The 22210-nt window shown below is 43.6% G+C and overlaps 11 protein-coding genes across 11 annotated transcripts; 5 read left to right on the top strand and 6 right to left on the bottom strand.

Moving 5' to 3' along the window:
* Window positions 1–539: 539 nt before the first annotated feature.
* Window positions 540–2234, bottom strand: K450DRAFT_253207 (uncharacterized protein). Its single transcript, XM_051591004.1, has 5 exons — window positions 2074–2234; window positions 1970–2005; window positions 1719–1774; window positions 1459–1529; window positions 540–1390 (listed from the first exon to the last, which is right to left on the bottom strand). Exons 1-5 carry the CDS (start codon window positions 2133–2135, stop codon window positions 770–772), a joined length of 846 nt encoding a protein of 281 aa, XP_051442177.1. The 5' UTR covers window positions 2136–2234; the 3' UTR covers window positions 540–769.
* A 2022-nt stretch (window positions 2235–4256) lies between these two features.
* Window positions 4257–5264, top strand: K450DRAFT_253196 (uncharacterized protein). Its single transcript, XM_051591003.1, has one exon. The coding sequence runs from the start codon at window positions 4496–4498 to the stop codon at window positions 5096–5098; it is 603 nt and encodes a 200-aa protein (XP_051442176.1). The 5' UTR covers window positions 4257–4495; the 3' UTR covers window positions 5099–5264.
* K450DRAFT_253193 (uncharacterized protein) lies at window positions 5265–7301 on the bottom strand. The gene is made up of 3 exons (XM_051591002.1): window positions 6947–7301; window positions 6263–6880; window positions 5265–6186 (listed from the first exon to the last, which is right to left on the bottom strand). Exons 1-3 carry the CDS (start codon window positions 7229–7231, stop codon window positions 5431–5433), a joined length of 1659 nt encoding a protein of 552 aa, XP_051442175.1. The 5' UTR covers window positions 7232–7301; the 3' UTR covers window positions 5265–5430.
* Window positions 7302–8582: 1281 nt separating this feature from the next.
* On the top strand, window positions 8583–9330 carry K450DRAFT_253189 (uncharacterized protein). Its single transcript, XM_051591001.1, has 2 exons — window positions 8583–8916; window positions 8992–9330. Exons 1-2 carry the CDS (start codon window positions 8623–8625, stop codon window positions 9283–9285), a joined length of 588 nt encoding a protein of 195 aa, XP_051442174.1. The 5' UTR covers window positions 8583–8622; the 3' UTR covers window positions 9286–9330.
* Window positions 9331–9887: 557 nt separating this feature from the next.
* K450DRAFT_253187 (uncharacterized protein) lies at window positions 9888–10594 on the bottom strand. The gene has a single exon (XM_051591000.1). It carries the CDS (start codon window positions 10473–10475, stop codon window positions 10020–10022), a length of 456 nt encoding a protein of 151 aa, XP_051442173.1. The 5' UTR covers window positions 10476–10594; the 3' UTR covers window positions 9888–10019.
* A 156-nt stretch (window positions 10595–10750) lies between these two features.
* Window positions 10751–12780, top strand: K450DRAFT_253176 (uncharacterized protein). The gene is made up of 9 exons (XM_051590999.1): window positions 10751–11087; window positions 11149–11295; window positions 11356–11458; window positions 11530–11601; window positions 11661–11840; window positions 11922–12037; window positions 12100–12203; window positions 12272–12357; window positions 12418–12780. Exons 1-9 carry the CDS (start codon window positions 10939–10941, stop codon window positions 12598–12600), a joined length of 1140 nt encoding a protein of 379 aa, XP_051442172.1. The 5' UTR covers window positions 10751–10938; the 3' UTR covers window positions 12601–12780.
* A 66-nt stretch (window positions 12781–12846) lies between these two features.
* On the top strand, window positions 12847–14330 carry K450DRAFT_253169 (uncharacterized protein). Its single transcript, XM_051590998.1, has 2 exons — window positions 12847–13995; window positions 14060–14330. Exons 1-2 carry the CDS (start codon window positions 12892–12894, stop codon window positions 14234–14236), a joined length of 1281 nt encoding a protein of 426 aa, XP_051442171.1. The 5' UTR covers window positions 12847–12891; the 3' UTR covers window positions 14237–14330.
* On the bottom strand, window positions 14235–15699 carry K450DRAFT_213145 (uncharacterized protein; the record flags this gene model as incomplete). Its single annotated transcript, XM_051584816.1, has 3 exons — window positions 14235–15058; window positions 15126–15359; window positions 15429–15699. The coding sequence occupies 3 exons, from the start codon at window positions 15697–15699 to the stop codon at window positions 14424–14426; spliced, it is 1140 nt and encodes a 379-aa protein (XP_051442170.1). The 3' UTR covers window positions 14235–14423.
* Window positions 15700–16045: 346 nt separating this feature from the next.
* Window positions 16046–16448, top strand: K450DRAFT_253167 (uncharacterized protein). The gene is made up of 2 exons (XM_051590997.1): window positions 16046–16203; window positions 16347–16448. The coding sequence occupies exons 1-2, from the start codon at window positions 16060–16062 to the stop codon at window positions 16374–16376; spliced, it is 174 nt and encodes a 57-aa protein (XP_051442169.1). The 5' UTR covers window positions 16046–16059; the 3' UTR covers window positions 16377–16448.
* Window positions 16449–16588: 140 nt separating this feature from the next.
* K450DRAFT_253158 (uncharacterized protein) lies at window positions 16589–19619 on the bottom strand. The gene is made up of 12 exons (XM_051590996.1): window positions 19546–19619; window positions 19119–19483; window positions 18866–19048; window positions 18759–18788; window positions 18606–18692; window positions 18528–18543; window positions 18039–18449; window positions 17605–17969; window positions 17408–17502; window positions 17219–17325; window positions 17030–17148; window positions 16589–16951 (listed from the first exon to the last, which is right to left on the bottom strand). The coding sequence occupies exons 1-12, from the start codon at window positions 19577–19579 to the stop codon at window positions 16661–16663; spliced, it is 2103 nt and encodes a 700-aa protein (XP_051442168.1). The 5' UTR covers window positions 19580–19619; the 3' UTR covers window positions 16589–16660.
* A 999-nt stretch (window positions 19620–20618) lies between these two features.
* Window positions 20619–22198, bottom strand: K450DRAFT_253139 (uncharacterized protein). Its single transcript, XM_051590995.1, has 4 exons — window positions 22045–22198; window positions 21713–21980; window positions 21258–21631; window positions 20619–21171 (listed from the first exon to the last, which is right to left on the bottom strand). Exons 1-4 carry the CDS (start codon window positions 22139–22141, stop codon window positions 21116–21118), a joined length of 795 nt encoding a protein of 264 aa, XP_051442167.1. The 5' UTR covers window positions 22142–22198; the 3' UTR covers window positions 20619–21115.
* Between the last annotated feature and the right edge of the window lie 12 nt (window positions 22199–22210).

Raw genomic sequence — 22210 nt, 5'->3', positions numbered from 1 at the left:
CCAGTGAACAATACATCAGGAAAAAAAAAAGTTGTATCTAGGAAATGTTGTTTTGGGACATGATACCGTAGTCAGGAGCAAACGGCCGACGCTCCGATGGGAAGCCGGCTTGCGCGGGTCCGGCCTGTTGTTGGTGATAATCTAGTATTCAACGACAAACAATCGGGTTTGGGGTGGTCAGTTCACGACAAAGTAAGTTAATATGAAAGATGGGGGGAGGGTTTGAACTATCGGTTCATTCACTTACGAAGGGTAGTGTATTTGGGCATAGGTGGATCACCTCCGGCCGAAGAGAAAACGGACCAGTCATCCGAGTTTTGTGGAACTTGGCCGAAATTATTGTAGCCGAAGTGATGTCTTTGTGGTGATAACCCAATACTAACGTTGCCAGAATCGCCTTGTGGCGCCTGTGGAACAGCCATGCCCGAGACCTGTTGACTAGCGGCGGAGGATACTGGAGGCGGTGGTGGGGTATCTGGCTCGTGCGCTACTTGTGAGTACTTTTGAAACTGAACTAACGCATTGTTCGTCATTGTATTCCGATGTTGTCGTTCATCGTATATGGTCTGTTCCAATGGAGAATGAGAATTGGTCTCAACAAGTTTTGGGGATCCGTCTACATTCAGGTCGCCCAGGTAGGGCGGTAACGCCGAACTGGTTGCCACTTCATTGTTATTGCCTCGTGATGGAGAATTGCCTGATGAAAAGAGGAACAAACAATATCTTTTAACAAGAATGATCATCACCACCACTACAAATGGATAGATCCTCATTGCCTACCCAAGGAAAATAACTGGCGTCTCAACCTACCTGGCGTCTGTCGTAACGACTCTACAACCGATTGAATCATATCCAGCTGTTGTTTTTGTGTATGTATCTGCTCTTGTGCTCTAGCAATTTCATGAGCGAATGTCTTCTCCATGCTCTGGCACATTTGTTTCAATTCTAAGATTTGTTGCTTAAGGTACAGTGTGTTATTGTCGTCACAGTGCAAGACCATTGCATGCTTTCGACTCGATAAATTAACATTTAGATTGGGCGGTTGTTGCTGATGCATCGATGCCAAAGGGCTATTCAAAACCATGGATCGCTTCGATACATCCTGTAATCGTCGTTTATCTTCTATCCCGCTACGTTGCATATTTTCGTAATAATCGTCATGTTCAGAGTCCGACCCAACCGGGATGATGGTTTCGGTGTCTAGTGCTTCAGCTTTGACCAACTGTGAAGACCGACGTCGCCGCTTGTTACATACAGAAGTCTTTCGGCGAATGAGATGGAATAAATCTCTACGACCAGGTCGAAAGTTGACATGGTACCAGCGACAAGACTCTCGATCTTTTGGTTCCTTGTATTTCCTTGCGTCGGTATCGCGCTGAAATCCATATATCTAATAGATGTGGGTGAGTCACACAAATTTTTGGGACAGACAATATTGAGCTTAAAAAGTCCACCTACATTCAGCTGTCTTACAAAGGATGCAAATTTACAGTGCTTGAAAAGCTTTGGTAAGACCGTATCCGTAAATTCTAAGATGCCATTTTCGAGGGGTAAGTGGGAACGGGGGTGGGGAGAGGGAGATGATTGGACCAAGGAAAAGAAAACAACAAAAAACAAGAGGCGTAACTTGACTGTTAGCATGCAGGGATATCACATTGCGATACAGCAAGATTTATGTTACTTACTAGGGATACAATCTATGACAAACATATCTTTACCATTTGCCTTTGTCCATCGTGCGTACTTATTGCCGTCATCGGGTGCTTGCAGTGCTCTAAGCAGAAGTTTGAAAAACAGGTATTAGTTGGGATACGTACACATATACAAACACGCTTTATATGTTCAGGTATATATGATTTTTTTTTGATTTCTTTCCTCGCAGCCGCTTGAGCCTACTGCTTTCAAAGGTTGGTCGAGCAGCGGTCATCGGACGAGCTGAGATCCCCAAATGGTAAAATACGATGCTTACAGATAGAGTTTAGATATAAAGCCAGCTATGCCTTCGCTGAAACTTTCAAGTTCATCACTTTCATGTTCAAGGATAGGCGAAATGGTGCGATGGCGAAGGCGTACTTGCACATTTTGAGTGTGATATCGTTGAATGGCAACGGATGATTCTCTGTTGTCTTCGTCATGTTGTTCGTTGATCTGCGGCGGCGGAGCTACATGCCAATACGCATTGGCGGTAGTTTGGTTCATCATTATCGGTTGCTTTTGTCGTGATGTGCTGTTTAGTTCCCGCCTTTTAAGTCAGACAAAGTACGAGTTTGAACCGATTGATAATTTTAAACAAAAAAAGTAGTGAACCAAGAGATAATACGAGAAGGTTGTGGATGAGCGTCAACTACAAGATGTGGATGAATGTATATGGTTGTATATATAAAGGGACGATAGTTTGTTTAGAAAGAAAAAAGAGAGGGAAAGAAGGACAGGAAGAGAGAGAGAGGGAAAAAAGAGATAGGGACACCGATCAGCAAAGGGAAGATGTAAAAAAAATAATTGTGTGTGTATAAATAAAAGAAAAAGGAAGAGAAAAGAAAGCTTTGTGACCTTCAGCTTGTCACAAGCCCTCTTTTTTTCTTCCTTTCCATCCATGCTTGGCGTCTTCAATCACAGCTTTGAACATCGCATACCAAATCGAATTATACCTCGCACCATGTTGCTCCTAGGCAGTCCCTCAATATTTCTATCATCTTCATGCTTTATGGAAGAATAAATGATTTTCCCTTATCTTCATCCCTTTGAAAGGACCGTCTCCGTTTTCAACAGGTTAGAATATGGTGTTGCACATTGGCTGGCTGGGTTGTGACAACGACTGATAGTTGCGGTGGTGCAACATTGGGGGAAATCGAAGCCATGCTCAGCTGCTGAACGCGGAAACTATGCTCTACCCGCTTTGGCCGAGATGATCTCACATTGTCATTTTTTCCTTCACTGTGAGGGACGATCTTTCTCTTTGACTTTAGTGAAACGACGAATGCAAACTTACGTCCATCTTCGCACAATGTTTATTGAACTCTATACAGGAGAATAAAATAAATTTGAATAATAAATAAAAAATAAAAAAAGAGGACCCACCACTGTACACCCCGAAGAGTATTACCCAGTGTCATCGGTGGCCCCCGAGACTGGTCAAGTCCCAAGTTGCCTACCCATCATATCTGAATAAATGCCGCAGGAGGCACAGGCAAGGAAACAATTACTCCGCGCCTGAACCTAAGATTATTGTTCAGTAATAGGCTGATTTCATTTTCATAGTCATACAAAAGCATACTGATCTTTCAAATTACGTGTTCGAAATGCCCAAGCCATATGCAATACCATGCTATACGCTGCATGATATCCGCTTCAGGATAAAAAGGATGTTGAGCATAAACATTTCCCAACTTTTTTCGGCGGAGCTACATGGGGGTTCCCTATGTGATTTCAACATACATACTTGTAAAGTATGCGATGGGATAGGATAGGGTGCGGTGTGTCTGTCACAATACAGCCAAATAAAAATGAGAAGGTTCAAAAGGAGGCACATTTTAATACAAGGGTGGGGGGTTAAGGTATGTGATCACCTTTTTGGCCGTGCGTTATTGATAATGCCACCAGGCCAAAAAACTCCACCTTTACCGGCACACCTACCGGGATCCATGTAATGACCAACATTCTGCACATGACGGAATGTTCACGACAGTTGTCGAGCTTGGCCATGGCCGCCTATAGCCGCCTTCACTTTTTGAGGCCTCAAGCAATTCTGCCTTGGCTTGTGAATATCCCAGAGCCCGAGATTTTTTCGTTTCTATTTCCCACCTTGACCAACCGGTGTCTTCAAACTTTGAATGGGTGTTGTTTCAGAGAAATTAAAGACCTGTGAGTGTGCCCATCTGCATCACATCGTTCCACTCATTCTAATCATGAAACAAAATGCTTACTATATGCTCTTCCTATATGAAATGTATTCTTGCCGTCCATCATGCAGGGCGCATGGGAGCAGTGGGAACATGGCTGATAGTAGCGTTTTCTTTTTTTTCCTTTTTTTTGAATGTCCACTTAACCGACCGGGGAATTTCGAGATTAAACCTGGTAAAATGCAAACGGGCTTTGTAACTACCATTTCCACAAAAGTTTGCCCATGTTTTGAAGTAAAAATTATACATGTGAGCTTTTCATAACTGAATAATTACGTAGGGCTGCTGGTATCAGATATTCGCTTTTCTGTGTCTTCCATTGTTCCTCATGCGGGCTTTCATTTAACTTGCGGGCATTAGTTTCTAGCAAGTCAGTCAGTCTTGCTTGGCTCACTGAAATGTTTGATCTGGCAAATGGGTAGAGAGGTTTTGGTTACAGAAAAGTTGTCAGTTATTGGTATGAGCTTCCGGGTCACGTTAGCATCTCGGCTATACCTGAATCCGATCCTTACTACTGCGCTCAGCCCACTTGATCAATTTAGTGTCGAAAAATTATTCATAGTCTTTTTTTAAGCCTCGTACCCATTCACTTCACAATGGCCAGCATTAACGACATTCCTTACAAAGTCATCCAGCACAATCCAAATGAAGAAACGAGGAAAGTCCCTATACCACTAACCAGCGAAGGTTTCTTTTTTCACAACGAACGAATGAAATTTACCGTAAAGACGAGCTCTCGCCACCATGCAACGAAACTTCCCGGCTTTGTATATTTGACGAATAAACGCCTTGTTCTGATCGCAAAGGAGCCAAAAGACTCCTTTGAAAGTTTTCAAATCATCTTTGAGGAAGTGATGTCGCTGAAAGCAAACCGGACTGTGAAGTCTACGCTATCGTCGTACGTATGCCATACCGTCCATGAACATGGAATCCAAGTCGAACTGGATTTCCACGATGCCGCACAATGCCAGACATATAATGATTATATGAAAATGATTGTCGTTACGGCCGCTGCACAGAATTTGGCTCCTGCCGAAACGGAATTGATGGAAGCCACTCGTATTGAGTATGTGGAGTTGCCGCCATCTTACAGCACAGTTGCGGCGGGTGTATCCGACCCGATTCTGGAAGAAAATCCCATACATCCAAGCCGTAGCCAATCCATCCCATCCTACAGTGCCACTCAGTCGCTAATCTAAAGTAGATGACTTCATCTACTCAAGCATTGTAGATACATTCCGTTGTAACATCATAGCTGTAAATACCCGTAGTTTTGAATGGCCAATTTTGCAGACGGTAAGAATGCTCGTTCACTTCACCCATTCAATTCATGCTTCAGAAAGTCCCATTTATTGCTTGACATAAAGTAGAAACCCTGTCATCGTTGGTTCGTTTGTAGTTTCCTTTTTATTTTATTATTTTTCTTTGAAATTCCTTTCTACTTGCTTACGATTAAGACAAGCGAGATTAGTCCAGAACAGACCACATATCTCTATAAAACCTGTACTATACAATGTTCCTATCCAATGCTCTACGACTTCATCAAAACATCAATGTGACCTTTGGAGATGTTAGCGCTATCTCTCAGTCTCTCATTTGCATTACCTTCTTCTACCCGGTTCAATCCAGTAACCACCTTGCTTCGAGATCCGAGCGCTCCTGATACTGTCAGCTCTTCCACCAACTCTCTAGCATTTTTGATGCAGTCAGGAACACTGACACCAAAATAACTGGCTCCGGTAACGCTTAGCGCATTTCCAAATCGAGATTGAATAGCTGCATGCATCTCTCCCAATCGCTGGTAGTGCCCGACCTTATACTGAGGTATACATCCTGCATGAAGATGAGTCATGGTATGGGAGGGAGTTGCCTTGATTCCGAGATGGCGTTCGGCTACCTGGAGAGCTCGATCACGCACAACCTTTGGATCTATATCTTGAATCGACTTATCAAATGCACTATCCCACATGTGGCCGCCTAGCATAGCAGTGAGTTTTAATGGTGCATCTCTCTCTTGTCCACTCAAGGCATTTGAATCAAAAACCACTCCAAGCGTTCCTGGGACTGGGTGGGTATGTTGAGAGGAAACATGGGGTGTGAGGAAGCCAAAGCCGTCATAGTCAAGTTTAGCTTGATCGTTGGCATACGCCAAGTTTACGACTGCAACGTCCGCATGTCGGTTATAATTGAGATGCGGTATTTGGCTTGATATGATTTTGTCTAGATGTATAGCAGGGAGAGTCGATACAGTATGCGATGCATGGATGATACCTTTACTAGTGACAATCTGAGAGAGACGTTGGGGTGAGTACCAAACAAACCATGAATATGATAAATAATGGCCAGCATTGTAGTGAACATACCTTGCAGTCTCCTCCAGTAGTCAAATCAAGGGATTCAACCTTTTCATCAGTTCTAATTTCGACATTGTCCTGCTGTCCCAACCATGTGCCAAGAGCTCGTGTCAACGAGTCCACACCATCTTTAAAACCTATGACGCTCATAGCTTCCATTTCTCCAAACCATTCGGGATCGTTGTTCCTTGCACGGGTCATCATTCCACGTTCCCGAAAGCGATCCATTTTGGCTCCTCCGCGTAGCATGCCTCTCACCACACTTCCAAACGCTTGTTCGTTTTCCCAAAGCATCTTGAGGGTGGTGCGTAGGGAAAGCTCTTTCGCATCGCCAGCGTAGATGCCATGCACCATAGCACCCACCAGGTTTGTTGCGACGTGCGTTCCAAAACGTCTTTCCGTAAAGTCATAAATGCTTTCATCGTCTGCCATTGATTTCTTAACAAACATCTCCTTCATACCCGATAACAAGACGGACTTCATAATGGGAGGAGGATTCAGCAGCATCTCCTTTAACGAAGAGGGAAGAGTGTTGATGCGGTCTTCATAGTAAATGTAACGATGGCGTGCGGAAGAATGGGTTTTCGGTATAGCTATTAAATTATCTGTCAAATTGAGGTCGCGTATCTAAGTATAACAGGAGTTCAGAGTGTTGGCCAACACGACTAAGTTTTAATGCTCAATTTGTCTCACCAGGTCTAGTGTCACTACACCTCCGGGGCCAACAGGCCGCAAAGTTCTTGGACCGCCCTCAAAAAGGACGTTACTATCGTTCGTCATGTCTGCATTGCTTGAGATTGGAATGTGTCGATCCAAACCGTATTCGCCTGGCGCGACTCGACAACTTTTAATCCAACCGCCAAGACGGTTCGATCCTTCGGTCAATATGATCTTAGTTCCATGAGGGGCTAGCTTTGAAAGGTAGTATGCGGTTGTGAGGCCGGAAATGCCACCACCCAGGACGGCAATGGTGGACATGTTGGGTATTGAAATTTCAGTCCCAGAGTTAGCGCGCACCAGTCAATCCCACTTTTTTTTTTTTTTTTTTCAGCGCTGTTTGAACCAACCTTGATCAAACGATGACCCCTGCGACCGAAAAACCGCGGCTAAGACACTGTTATTTGCCTGAACTTCACCAGTGAAGGTGCATACTGAAATTCCTTTGTACATTCATGTCTAGAAGCATTATCATTTAGATCGCTCCTAAGAAACTGCATTGTAGACTACTCACCTTCCGTAGCTATCACATGTTTTGTTGGTCCTGAAGAGGGAGTGATATGGGCAAAAAGAAAGTTTTAAAAGAAAAATGAACAAGCATAATTGCCTTGCCATCGACCTTGTAGTAAATACTGTTTACAAACATGCCGTTCTGCGGTTTCTGTGTGTTTTTGTTCAAATGCAGTAAAACATTGTAAAGCGCGCGAGAGCTTGGGCCTGGTTTCTTTTTTTTTGTTTTTTGGGCACGCATCGACAACAAACGCGATCCCAAGCATGTCGCTGAAACAAGAGCGCTTCTGTCATCACGCAAGGAACAACCGGCTGCCCATCATTCCGGCAGCCAGAACAAATTAAATGGTCGTTTCACATAGATGATCCGATATACTGGAGCTAATTAATTCATATCACATCCGTTGCTTCCCTCGTGCTCACGGCAAGCGGCACTCTGGCTACCAAAAAGCGCTGTTTTGGGCAAAATGTGTCCCAATTCACCAGAGAGAAGGTTTGAATCCGAGGCCAATTTTTAGGCGTTTCCATATATAGGAGGCACGTGCAGAGGTAGGGGTTGGCCCACCAGGAAATGAGGGACCAGGATATCAGCACGTTTGTGTAGCAAATAAATTATACTCAAATCGTGTGGCAAAAAAAGATGCTCATTGGATTCGATGTCCCATAAAAGATGCCGCTTTGTAGGACAGTCCAACCAGCTTCTTGCTCCATCTCCTCTTCCTTCCCATTCTGCTTTAATTTTCTTTTTTAAAGTTCCTTTCTCTTTTCTTTTGATCTCACCACCTCTCTCCTTTCCCCTCAATGCCTAACGACGACTACAAACTCATCGACAAATTTGAGGATTACTATGAGCCCTCGACTACTCGAGCTTCATCTTCCATCGAAGAAGAAGAGCTCGGCATTGCATTGGACGACAAAGGCTTACTCCAGGAACCTCGCCGACGACATCACCGAGAGGAACATTTTGAACAGCCAGAACTCGTCCGAGACTGCATTCTAGGCTTGTCAGATGGCTTGACCGTGCCATTTGCTTTGGCAGCTGGTCTTTCATCTTTAGACAATACCAAGATTGTCATTTATGGTGGTGTTGCTGGTGAGTACACGGGAGGAGGGACAATGCCCTTCCAAACCGATGGCTAACCATGGTATTTTCAGAGCTGGTCTCGGGTGCATTGTCAATGGCTCTAGGTGGATACCTAGCTGCTCGATCTGAGATGGAACACTACAAAAACGAACGAAGGCGCGAAGAACAAGAGCTGGAACTCTACCCTGAAGAAGAGGAGGATGAAATTGTGGAATTGTTCGAAAGCTATGGTATGGACCGTGCTTCTCTTGAACCAATGCTTGCAAAACTCAGAGAATCACCAGAGCGAGCTGTGGACTTCCACATGCGTTTCGAACTGAATTTGGAGAAACCTGACCCGAATAGAAGCTGGGTGAGTACCACAAAAACTCAACGTTTTCTTTTTTTAACGCAGTTGTGGCTAAACATGTTTTCGCTTACTTTTTAGATGTCGGCGGTGACTATCGGCAGCTCCTATTTTGTAGGAGGATTAATTCCCCTTATACCCTATTTTTTTTATGAGAAGGCTAGACCTGCTTTGTATATGTCAGTACTGATTACTTCCATCACACTGCTCATCTTTGGCTACGTCAAGAGCATGTATTTGACACCACGGCAAGCCGTTGTAGGCGCATTGCAGACGTTAGCCATTGGTGCCGCAGCGGCTGCCTGCAGTTACATGATGGTTTATGTTTTCAGCTACGACGCAGAGCTGGAGACGCCTCCTCTTCCTCACGCATAAGATTAACCGTTTATGCGACAGTTCTCACATTTCACTTTGTACAACCTACTTTACTTTTGTTGTGATGTGTCTGAACGCAACTCATTACATCTACTCGTATTTATCAGACGCAACAACATCTCTATTTCCATTTGTCATGTACCATACCATTACGTAAAAAAAAAAATTCTTCTCAAGAATAAAACACCTCCCCACAATCCAATAACAATCGGAAATGCAATACGCCGTAGGATGCATGTAATGTAGATGATCAGCATTAATTGCTGCAAGGGAAGGGCGGCTCCAGATAAGGGCAATTGGACTTATATGGAGGCTTACCACATTGAAAAATAATAGTTTTCCCTCATCCTGTTCCTTAGCGATTTGAAAGCAACCCCTTCTTCTACACAAAAGATGACGAATACCCGGGGGCGTTAAAACGACTCGATGATGCAAGGGAAAGGGCAACACTTTAAGGGCAAGTATGGCCAGATAAGAGCAGATGATAGCAGTAACACTGCAGTGTTGTACCTGGCAAATGGGGTAGATCTGATAGCGAGGAACCTGGTTCTCTTTTTCGCTTCTCCGTTAATACTTCATAATACTCTATATGGATAATACACGCATGCATGAAAGTTCACTGAAAGAAGATAAATTCCTTTATTCATTGTATTATCAAACACAGCCTGACAATCAATGTACAAGTTAATCTTGGCTCCTTCCCATATTATTTTTTCGAGAATTGGAATCTACGTTTAAGCGACCATGGCGGAAGCGGTGGCGGACTCGTACTTCCAGTTGGGAGGGAGTTGGCCAGCGGTCTTGTAGTAGCGGGCAAGACGGTGGATACGGGACTCGATAAGAATCAAACGGAACTTGGAGTCCTTGTCCTTGCGGTTACGCTCAAGATGCTTGCGAACGGAAACAGCCTTCTTGATGAGTTGGTACAAATCCTCAGGGATCTCAGGGGCGAGACCGTTGGACTTGAGGATACGGAGAACCTTGTTACCAGTGACACCCTTGACTTGAGGAATGCCGTGAGAGTCACGGAGAATGACACCAATCTGGGAGGGGGAAAGACCCTTCTTAGCGAGCTTGAAGATTTGTTCGCAAACTTCCTCGGGAGTAGTCTTAACCCATGAAGGAGGAGTACGGCGGTAAGGCAGGGCACTGCTAGAGATACCCTTTCCAGGAGCGTGCATGCGACCCATTGTTGCTAAAGTTGATCGGCTGGACGGCGAAAAAGAAAGTTTTTCATAACGCTTAAGGGCAACAGAGAAAAGAAATTTCAAAACAACCGTCACAGATCACGTGTACAATCTCTTTCCAGCCCACCACACTGTAAATGAAAGTGATCCCGCTGCGTTGAAAGCGATGCTATGTTGGAGTCCCTCGCGCAATAAAATGAAGAACTGATCCTATAATCTTTGATTACTATATTGGAATTCATCAATACAAAGCATTCTACTTGATATCACTTTACTGTCTCGATTCGATTTAAATTTAATGAATGTCTTTCATCGTACGTTAGGAGGGAGTGTATAACGACGGTCAAATGATGCTTTAAGCGCGTTGCATCAATAGAACGCAAGATAATGTCAAAGGTTCCAATCTCATCGGATATGTATCAGGTTATGGTCAAAAATACGGTCATCAGGAAAAATTTACTGAAACATGAAACATAAAGCGCATCTCGGAATTCGCTCTTCATTAACTCGTTTCACTTTTCCTTTGCATACACCTTTTCTCTGCATACACCAACTCTTTTTAATATCATCCTTCATGAGCCTACACAAAGTTGCTATCATTGGATCTGGTAATTGGTAAGCCCAGCAGAAAACTACCTTCATTAAGTTACCTAGTCCGCTTATAGTATACGTTTAGGGGTTCCGCTATCGCCAAGATCGTTGGCGAGAATGCACAAGAGCATTCCAATTTGTTCGATCGACAAGTGCGTATGTGGGTTTTCCAAGAGCAGGTCGATGGCAGAAACCTCACAGATATTATCAACGAGAAACACGAGAACGTCAAGTATGCTAACACTACAGCGTGATTTCCACAAAGTGATTGTTCTAATATATCTCCCTGAAGATACTTACCTGGCATAAAGCTGCCTGAAAATGTTGCAGCCATACCAGACCTTATAGAAGCCTGTCAAGGAGCAGATCTTTTGGTATTTGTTTTGCCCCACCAGGTAATGTCAAAATACACCTGTGCTGGCTGACGCCCATTCTTATATTGACATTTGCTTGGTTTAAAACTCAGTTTGTGGGCCGAGTATGTACAGATTTGAAGGGAAAGCTTGGAAAGAACGCCAGAGCCATCTCATTGATCAAGGTAGGCGGAAATGCTGAATACAGATATTAGCAGCTATATATATTAAACTAAGGCTGTAGGGACTGGCGTTTCATGACAATAACATCTCGTTGTTCACTGACGAAATCCAAAACACATTGAACGTACCGACAGCAGCACTTAGTGGAGCTAACATAGCTGACGAGGTGGCTAAAGAAATGTTCTGTGAAACCACCATAGGTAGCCAAACATACGAGGAGGATGGAGAACTATGGTTCAAGGTACTTGTTTGTGGCATGCTCAGTAGAGAATTCCATTTACGCCGTCCCATCTCGAAATTAATGCTGCTATATTCAATTCAGCTTTTCAATACTGCGTACTTCCATGTAACTGTTATAGAAGACTCTGTAAGCGTTCAAATATGTGGCGCTCTTAAAAACGTCATTGCCGTTGGCGCTGGTTTATGCGACGGACTGAAGTATGTACACTGCTTTCACCTATGGTTACTGTATTGCCAGTGATTAACTCACGACGTTATAGATATGGAAACAATACGAAAGCTGCGGTCATCCGACGTGGGTTGCTTGAAATGAGAAAGTTTGGAAAGTCATTCTTCGGAGGTGTACGGACGGAAACCTTTTTCCGTAAGTGGCAAGACATTTCACGATGCCGTTTCGTTTCGAGTCTAATTCTATACTACTTCCAATTACAGAGTCATGCGGTGTTGCAGACCTCATCACAACATGTCTTGGCGGACGCAATCGAAAAGTCTCGGAAGCTTTTGTGAATTCTGGAAAGGTAAGAAAGGTACATACCTGTCAGAACTAATGCCATATCAATACTGAAGCGCAACCACAGTCTATTGAAGAATTGGAGCAAGAGATGCTTAATGGTCAAAAACTGCAAGGAACAACCACGGCAAAGGAAGTGCATGAGTTTTTGAAGGCTCGGAATATGACAGAAGACTTCCCTTTGATGACCACCGTTTATAGAATTATATATGGTGGCGAGCCTCCAGAGACCATTGTTCGAGACATTTGATAATACAATAGCTTGTATGCTGCACTGTTTGCGTTAGAAGAACACACGAAAATTTTATAGAACAATTTTAAATCGTATTTTGAACATTGAAAAAGGTTTTGAAAAAGGTTTTGATAGATGGAGTACTGGTTTCGTTGAATTAACAGTTACTTTCATAAGAATTCTTTCCAAACATTAGAAGGCGTGCCAAAATTACAACATGGTGACTGTCATTTAGCTGACCACCGCTTTTAGCCCATTTCTGGTCTTCACTAAATGATTGCAACTGTATTTCCTGCCTGACTTTACATTATGAGCACTTTACAGCGAATCTCTTCTCAATGCGTACGATCATACCGAACCAGTTTGGGATCTTCCATGTCAAGACGTGGCACACAAGTAAAACTTCAGCCCAGACTTCAGCCTGTAAGAATCGTGGCCAAGAACGCACCATTCTCAAGTTATGCACCAACTAGAAGAATTCAAATCCCACCTCTTCCTATTGCCCTCTGTGTCTTTGGCTTTGGCTGTCTGGGATTTGGTCTCTACCAATACTTTACGTCCGATATTCAAAAATATCCTGTGCCTGTCAGACAAGCATTGCGAAAGGCTTTGTACTATGAAAACTATGGCAATGACCCTTCCCTTGCCGAAGACTACTACAAGCAAGCTCTCGAGCTAGCATTAGCAGGCGAGGAACTTGAAAATCACAGCAGATACGTGAGCGGTATCATGATCCAGTATGGTACTTTGTTAGAACAACAGGGCAAGCCGCGAGAGGCAAGGGATGTCCTCACGAACTGCATTAGTCTTATTCTTCATATCAACAAAGAGGACGCTGCAAATTTCGTCAAGAACGTTGATTTAGCTCAAACGGAATTAGACGGAGAAGATCGAATGAAAGCTTTGGGGATTGCTCAGAAACTTGGGGATCTGAATGTTCAGCTCAAGGACGACGCGGCTGCGGAAAAGTGGTATAACTGGAGCGTCGAGCAAATGTTTAAATCGACCCTACCGAATGCGAATGGGTCTGGCATGGAATTGGATGCGAAAGAAAAGCTGTTCAATGCTGAGAATATGCCCAAATGGTTAACGAAAACGGATGTAGGCGCTTCGATGGAAGCATTGGCAGCATTTTATGCAGAAAGAAGAAAATATGATTTCGCCTTACCGCTCTATCTACGTTCATTAACGCTATACCCGGCTGTCAGAGAGGAATGCCATGCAGCGGTTTTAATGTGCAATGTCTCTGAAGTCTTTGCTGGTATGGGCCAATATCAAGAGGCCATCAAGTGGGCGGAGGATGGCATCGAACTAGCTAAAAACCCTAATACTGGAAAGAAGGCTGGTGATGACCGCAGAATATGCGATGAAGCTCTTGGTGTTCTCCTGCATAATATTGGTATGGTATATGAGGTGAGTGGGACATACATGCGCTTAGTTGAGGTGGTTGCCGCGTACTAAAGAATTTTGCATGTAGCAAACCGGTGATATGCAAGGCGCTCTTGTCTACTATAATCGATGCCGTAAACATGCCCAGGATCTCAAGTTAGTCGCCACCAAACGCGAAGCTGAGGTAGCATTGAAGCGAGTCAAACTAAATGACCAAGCAGCTGTGGAAAGTGGCAGAAGCTCAATGTTTGATCAAAAGCTGTGAGAAACGGTTCTATGACTATTCCCAAGGCTTAAAAAATAGATAAATACGATAGAATACTTTGGAAACTTTTTTTTTTTTTTTTGGTTGGGATTCGACTTTAATGTCAAGCATTTTACATGTTTCATTACTTTAATCAAGAAAAAGAGTCTGGGATGGTAGAGGAAATATTAAACAACAACTATAGGTATTATTTGTGGATAGAGAAAGTATAGGTAGTGCTCTGAGTATATTTGTCACCAGCCTTGACAAGTCCAGTGTACTTGTCACCCCATTGAGGGTTGTTAATACCATCAATATAGTTTTCAGCTTCCAAGACCAAGCAGCCATATTGCTCAACAAACTTGTGATTTCCGTTAGCCTGAGTCTTCTTTACTGGAATGGTACCATCCATGGTGACGCAAGAGTAGAATTGGTATGCGACTTGGTCAGTGTTGATGGCCAACTGAATTCCAGTATGAGGAGAGTAGAGGGTAAGGGTTTCCTCGCTGGGATTGGGATCAGTGATAACCCAAGCGTTGTCGTAACCTGTGCAGTTAGTGCCGCATTCCTGTGCCGTCATCAAGTCCTGGCCAATAGCCTTGGGTTGAGTGAAGTCGAGAGCAGTTCCACTGACGGATGCAATTTCACCCGTTGGCACTTCGTATTCATCGCACTTGATGAACTTGTCTGCCTTGATTTGCAAAACATGGTCCTTGATGGTGGGGTCAGGAGAGGTAAAAGCATCCAATCGCCAGTATGTGTGTTGAGACATCATGATGGGGGTATCAGCATCTGGAGAGCCTTCATAGTCAATGGTCCACTGTTGCTTGTCGTTAACGGAGTCTGAGTGAACACGGCATTAGAAAATGTGTAACTGGCTTCTTTAGCATGCCCGTAACATATCACTTACATTTTACTTTTGTCAAGAGGTTGCCTGGGAAACCTTGATCACCAGAATGGCTGTAAGACTCAAAGACAATATAGTCATTACCCTTGTCGGTGATGGTCCAGTTCAAACGGTCAGTTCCAGTGAAGCCGCCATGCAAGGTGTCAACACCATGCTCATTAATGGGTGTGAAATACTTCTGACCGTTGACTTCAAAGGTTCCATTCTTAATGCGGTTAGCGTATCTGCCGACGAGAGCTGGTGGAATGATATGGCGTGAGATACATCAATTGGAACTGTTCCTTGAAAAGTGTGCAAGAACTTTACCTCCAAAGTAAGGATGCTGAGCATTAACATTGTATTGTGTGGTATCATCCCAACCCAAAATGACATCTCTCATGACACCTTCCTTGTCATTGACCCAAAGATTGGTAATTACAGCGCCATATTCGATGAAAGAGGCTTCAATACCCTTGGCCTTGATGGTGTGCTTTTCATAGACGCTCTTGTCATCCCAAGGAAGAGCCTTTTGGGATCCAAAAGGAGCAGCCAATGCAGCAGCTGCAAATGTCAATATACCAGCGAATGCGGCCTTCATTGTAAACTATAAGTTTCTTTGAAAAGAGAGATGTAAGAGAGTGTGAGGTGTGCCAATTCCTTCACGCTACTTCGCTTTATATGCGTCGAAACTTCACCTGTCATACTTGGTTGATGACGATGATTTCCGCGGAGACAAATATGAAAAAGTTCTTCCGTTCTCGCTCGCACAGTAGCCATAAGGTTGCAGAGTCTCAACATTTACCTAAGCAAATTTTTCCGAGGTTCCAAAAAGCCCACTAATAACAATAGTATAAGTAAGTGATACAAACCGGGAAGAAACGCTTAGCCAAGCATGGATCGCTCTTACTCACGGGCTGGTATATCCATCATGGAATGGGGAGGAACACCGCTCTACGGCATGGAAGGAGAAAGCGACGCAAAGGGCAAACAGACGTACGTTGCCCCGCATTACTTAATTTGCATGTTCAGTATTCTCCTTTACTCCAGTTGTAAAAAGCTTCCGAAATGCGTTGCACTCGACGAATATCCCCAGGGCAAGAAGGTTTGTGCGCACATTAGTGAAATGATGCCGGTATAAGATACCATTCTAAATTTGAATACCGGTCATTGCGGGGGGGCAACTGTTTTTTCACACTGTGGTTGTATTTGTTTGCTTTTTCTTTTTTTATATCGGCCGGAAAACAGTGCATAACGCAAAAAAAGGTCCATCTATGAGAATGGTGATAGGAATAGGCTATTGAATGCTTTGTAGCTTAACAAACGTTCACTAACTACAGCACCAAAGGTAGGGAACCACTATTACGATGTTGCACAATTATGCAGCGTTCATACTTGCTATGGACTAAATTTTAGCCTAAAATGGAACTTTTCCCGCCAGCTTTCCCCGCAAAGGTCCCTGTCCATTACTTAAGACGCTAGCACGAAGGTTGGAAAGAATAATAAGGTAGTTTAGGTTTATTCTCTTTTAGAAAAAAAAAAAAGTATCAAGCGTAAAAGAATTAGATGGTATTCATCATCTCGCTAGAGTGAATCTCTATTCCAGATCCAACGGGAATCCGCTCGGCAGTTTGTCCGTAGCCGACCCATTCCCAGCATCGATGTGGCTCGCCACGGACTTCGGCTGACAAAGTTCGCACGTTGGAGTTGCTTTCCACAATCTTACGAACATGGTTCCATAGATGACGTCTACGCTCCACTGAAGGCTCTTGAGCTAATATCAAATCCCGAAGATGAGTAATAGCGCAGCATGCTTGAGGGAATAAAACAGGATCAATATGATGGTTACGCTCCTGGTGAGGTGAAATAAACAGAAGTGTTAGGATGTTAGACGACAAGGAAACTACAGTATATAGAGGGGTTCATCTTACCTGGTCTTGAAGCTTCACGAACGCCTCGCCGGCCAACTCGGCCACGAGCTTCATGTCTTTTCTTCGCTGGAGATATTGGTAGTTGCCATAGCCAATAAGACCTACAACTGCCAGTAATCCTGTGGAGTTTATTCCGGGGTAAGTATCATTATCTAATCAACGTATGACTGTGACACAAATGCGCCTTACCTCCGAGTTCAAACCGCCAACGATATAATACATCTTTGATTTGAAGGCGTACTCGGCAACCTAAAGAGAGTTTGGGCTGACGAGATATCATGTATTTTTCATCACCTCTGCAAAAAGCACACAGCAGAAAGGAAATAAGGTTAAAGAACGTGTTGCGACGAGAACTTGTTAGCAGAGAATAGATCATACCGGTCGAGGAAGCTCACTTCTCTTTCACTGTACGTCATGAGGGAAGCCATAGCCAGACGCCAGTATTCCTCTAATTGTTGCTCGCTGATGGTGTCCTGGAAAAAAGGTCGATAGAACTAAAGGGTTAGCAAAAGTGCAAAAAGATATGAGATAGGCATCGGAATATTGTAACACCCCATCATGATCATGCTACTTACAGGTTTGCGTGCTAGAAGCTCAGTCCATACATCCTCAACCTTCATAGACGCAACCTCCTCCTCAGTCTCTCCTTTTTCCGCTTTGATATCGCCACAGATGTATTGTCCCTTCTTCACAGCGAGCATGTGCTTGATTTGGTTCTCCACTCGGAAGGCCCGTCGCTGCTTGACAGTATCTGGAACACACTTTTCACCGACTGGAATCCATCCTCCAAAACTAAGCATGCTTGGGATTCTAACAAAAAAGTCATCGCATCCTAGCAGACGTCCTTTGGTGCAGTGACCATGTTTAGGGCAGGGAATACAGCTTGGGCGGACGGCATCCCAAATGGTGGTACCATTAACATCTAGATCCAATAAGTCTACTACATGGTTTGGAATAGATTGGTCAGCTCTGCTAATATACAACATCATGTGACGATGCTTTTACTTACCTTGTGTGCCATTTCCGCTATTTTCCTGTGAAAGATCACAATAGCCAATTCGGTGTCGCTCTAAACACCAATAAATGCAGTATAGTCCTAACAAAATCGAAATGGCGGAGGTCACGATTTGTTGTAAGGGATGCTTAGCGGTCTTGTTAACAACAACTGCATACTCTGGTCGACTTGACGACGAGGATGTGGTAGCCACTGATTTTGGTTTTGCTGATGTTTCGTCTTTTGAGGAGGAGGCGCTTGTCTTTGGTTTAGTTTTAAGAACCGTTTTAGGTTGTTTACGCTCTACATGGTGCTCTTCCTCGCCTCCAGAAGAGGCAAATGAGTCTTGCGGGTTGAAGTATTGGCCAGATGGTTGCGCTTCACGTCTGCTCCTTCGACTTGAACCTTCTACCTTGTCTTTTGATGCTGAAGGCTTGACTACGTCAGCAGTGATTGCTTTCTCAGGTTCAATATGTTGCTTTTTAGATTCTGCAGTCTGCTTACCAACGGCTGTCGGAGCCTAAAATGACACCGTCAACATGCAATCACCAAACCAAATGTTCGCTACCTCGCTCACTGTACCTTACGACTTTTTCGCGTTATAGAAATATCAGATTCTGCACCGCTTTGGAATGGATTTGCATCAGAGAAAACCGGCTCCACATGTTTCTATACAATGGTCATAAGATTAGATTAAGGTAGAGCTGGTTCAGGAGTATTTCAAGTAATTTTTACCTTGTCAGTAGATCCATCCCCAGCCGAATCCTATGAAATACCACCATAAACAAATGTATAAACAACTTGATGTGATACATCTAGTACAATTGCATTCCGTCACTCACCTTGGTGGGTTTGTCCTTCTTTCGTCTAATAGAAGAGCTTTTGGCGGTAGTAGGTTTGGCATCGACCTCCGATTCTGACGTCAAGCCTGACCCCACCGTCCACTCAGTAGTTTTTGGCTTCTTGCGAATACTTGTAGATTTAGTTTTGCTAGGCTGAGCAGGTATAGCGAAACCTTCTGCATCCTATGAAATGAAGACACTCCGTTAACACAACGCATTGAAGAACTCTCCTTATTCCGTCACAATGACTTACCACAGAGGTAGACTTGGCTGCGCGCTTTTCACGTCTTGCTTTCGCGTTGATTGACTCCTCCCCATCGCTATCCTTTCCTTCTTCTTCATCGTCACGTTCTGCCTCATCGACAGGGGCACTTTTGCTCGAAGCTTTGCTGGTGCTGCCTTTCGCCTTTTTGTCCGTGTTAACGTTGACGATTCCTTTACCATTGGGCTTGAGCTGTCGATGCAAACTCAAAATTTCATCCGCCTTGCTAGCTACATTCTTCTTAAATGATTGAACGAGTTCAGGCTTTTTGGCCGTTGGGGTGTATGGCACATCGTGCTTCAACAGAATTCCTCGGAGCTCTGCAATTTTCAGATGACTAGGATCAAAGCCCTCGTCTACGAGAAAAGGGGTTGAGCAATAGGTTATGACGGAAGTAGCTGTGGATGAAGGTACTTACTTAGGTAATACAAATCTGGAGGTACGTCCGTCATTGTGGTTTTGAGCGCGTAAAAAGTTGCAGGAAAGAAAAAGTTCGACCTATATGAAAAATTTCTTTGCACTAAAGCAAAAGATTCGCTGGCACTTGGAAAGACCTGGTGTCACGTGCCTCATGTCCTTGCTTTTCTGTGCCAACCTTGAGGCAATCGCTTCAGCCATTACAAAAAAGCATCTATCTTATTAGTACTCGTCAATTTGATGCATAAAGAGATTATGAGCGATGCCCTCTTAACTAAGTGCATCCCTATCAATGTGCACAGCTACATTGGGGCATGATTTTTGACCGAATAAGCTATCAAGGGGGGATGAGAACGAGACTATTTGAGCTTTGAAGATTGAAAACTACAGTAATCTATGCTATAAATACTTGCACATCTAGTGCACATGCAGCGCTTCGTAGGTGTTAGGAGAGCAAACAGTTTATGCTGAGTGAATTGATGACGTTTAAGCGGAGTTTAGACACGGCCAGCTCACAAAGACTTACAGTTGCGGGATATGAGAAGCTGTTTCCAGAAGTCAAATCATAACCCTCAAAATGTCTTCCGCCATGGATGTCGATGATCAGCCCGTTGCACAGGAACCTTCTCCAGCACCTCAGGAAGAGACGAAAGGAAAGGGAAAGGCAAAGGATTTGGAGAAAAAGCGCTTTGAAGTCAAGAAGGTACGATTTCACGCATGCAGTAGCAATTTCCTTGGTGTGCAATGCAGTAACCGTCTCGATCTCGTTTTTTCTAGTGGAATGCTGTTGCTTTATGGGCATGGGGTACGGTTTTACACGAGAGCTGCATATGTGTTCTCACAACTGCTTGCGATTAAACACGTTCTTTAGATATTGTCGTCGATAACTGCGCCATTTGCCGAAACCATATCATGGATTTATGTAAGCAAGCAGTCAACATCCCTTGAGTTCGTATGCTGTTTTTCATTGAATCACTCAACCCAATCGTTTACAAAAGGCATTGAGTGTCAAGCAAACCAGGCATCTGCAACATCCGAAGAATGTACCGTAGCATGGGGTATCTGCAATGTAAGTTATCGCATTCCACAATTATAGCCTAGAAACCTAAGCTAACGCATCTTTTCGCACTAGCACGCTTTCCATTTCCATTGTATATCTCGTTGGTTGAAGAGTAGACAGGTGTGTCCCTTGGATAATCGCGAGTGGGAGTTCCAAAAGTATGATATTGTGAATGTTTAATGATTATAGGGTGTCGTAATGTTCTTTCGTTTACAAAATTATCATCTTTAGGTATGGACGATAAGTTTGTTACCAGTTACGTTATGACGATAGAGCTATCAGTTTTGCTGTATGACCTTTCAAAGCAGCTCCGAACACGAATACCATCATATCTATCAGTGACCCTTTGTACAAATGGTTTAGACACCTTGTTCACAACCAGTCCCCTCTCCCTGTTTCCCTTCATTCTTGCCATTGTTGAGTCAAGGCTCTCAGAAACTGGCTATCGCAATAAATTTCTGTTTGAAAAATGTTACAAGATTGTCTATTACATGATCTTTCATTATACTTTCTATTTAAACATGCGGAGGTATGCAAGGATAAGAGCTCCAGCACCAGTAATGGTACCTGCAATATTTCATAAATATTAGCATTGATGATCAATGTGCTTGGCTCAAGTGGAATGCATTGCCGTGTGGGCTGTGGTAACTTACCAACCATATATTGTAATATTTGAAACTTGATAGCTTCCATTTGCGTTCGCAGACCAGCAATTTCGCTTTCGATTCTGGTATCTGTCTCTTTTATCTTGATTTCCTGAGCACTCGCTTCATCGCGTATCCGACCCTTTTCCAAGTTAAGGTCGAGACGAACATTAGCTTGAGTCCTGGTAATTTCTTCGCGGAGCTTTTGTCTTAGTTTTTCAATCTCGCCCTGAAGGCGCTCATGTTCTGCCTTCATCATGGTAAAATCGTTCTTTTCCAGTAGTTGTATTTCAGATTTGAGACTTGCAAAATCCACTTTATAGGTATATACGGTCTTCTCCTGCTCAGCTTTGGTCACCATAGTGTTGCTCAAATTAACCATGCTGTTGATCACATGGAAAGAGAGAGATTTAGCTTCACCAGGAACCTTGCATATGCAAAGTAAGACATGTGAAGGTATTTACCTTTCGTCGATCACCTCTCGTAGACTGGACATGACAGCTTCACTTTGCTCCAATGTAAATCCCTCTGCTTCCAATCGTCTAACAAATTTAAAAGTATCAAAGTGATATGGAGACACGCTATTATCCCTTGCAAGTGGAGTGCTGTGAAATCCTCGTCGATCGCTAGAGTATAGTGTAAGTTGTCTTTGTTCCAAAGATATTCCTCTATATGCAGTTGATACCAGTGATCTGCTGCATTGGAGGGATTGTGACCTGTTGGTTTGAGGAGCTAATTCTTTACATTAGCAAAGGTACCAGAAATAGATACGAAGCAATTCAAGTATTGACTTTACCAGAATGAAGGCTGATGGCCGGTTTGCTCGCTATATTTGAGGAGATATTTGACTTGCTGAGATTTGAGACAGAAAGTTTCCATAATTTTGATGCCATGGTCAATGGCTAATGGACTTCAAATGTGTGGAGTAAACTCTGTTTTGCAATCCTCAAAGTGCTGGTGAG

This window comes from Umbelopsis ramanniana (genome assembly GCF_025399195.1).
Source record: "Umbelopsis ramanniana AG unplaced genomic scaffold K450scaffold_53, whole genome shotgun sequence".
NCBI lineage: Eukaryota > Fungi > Mucoromycota > Umbelopsidomycetes > Umbelopsidales > Umbelopsidaceae > Umbelopsis > Umbelopsis ramanniana.
The sequence above is the reverse complement of the archived record's forward strand: the minus strand, read 5'-3'. Positions and strand labels throughout refer to the sequence as shown.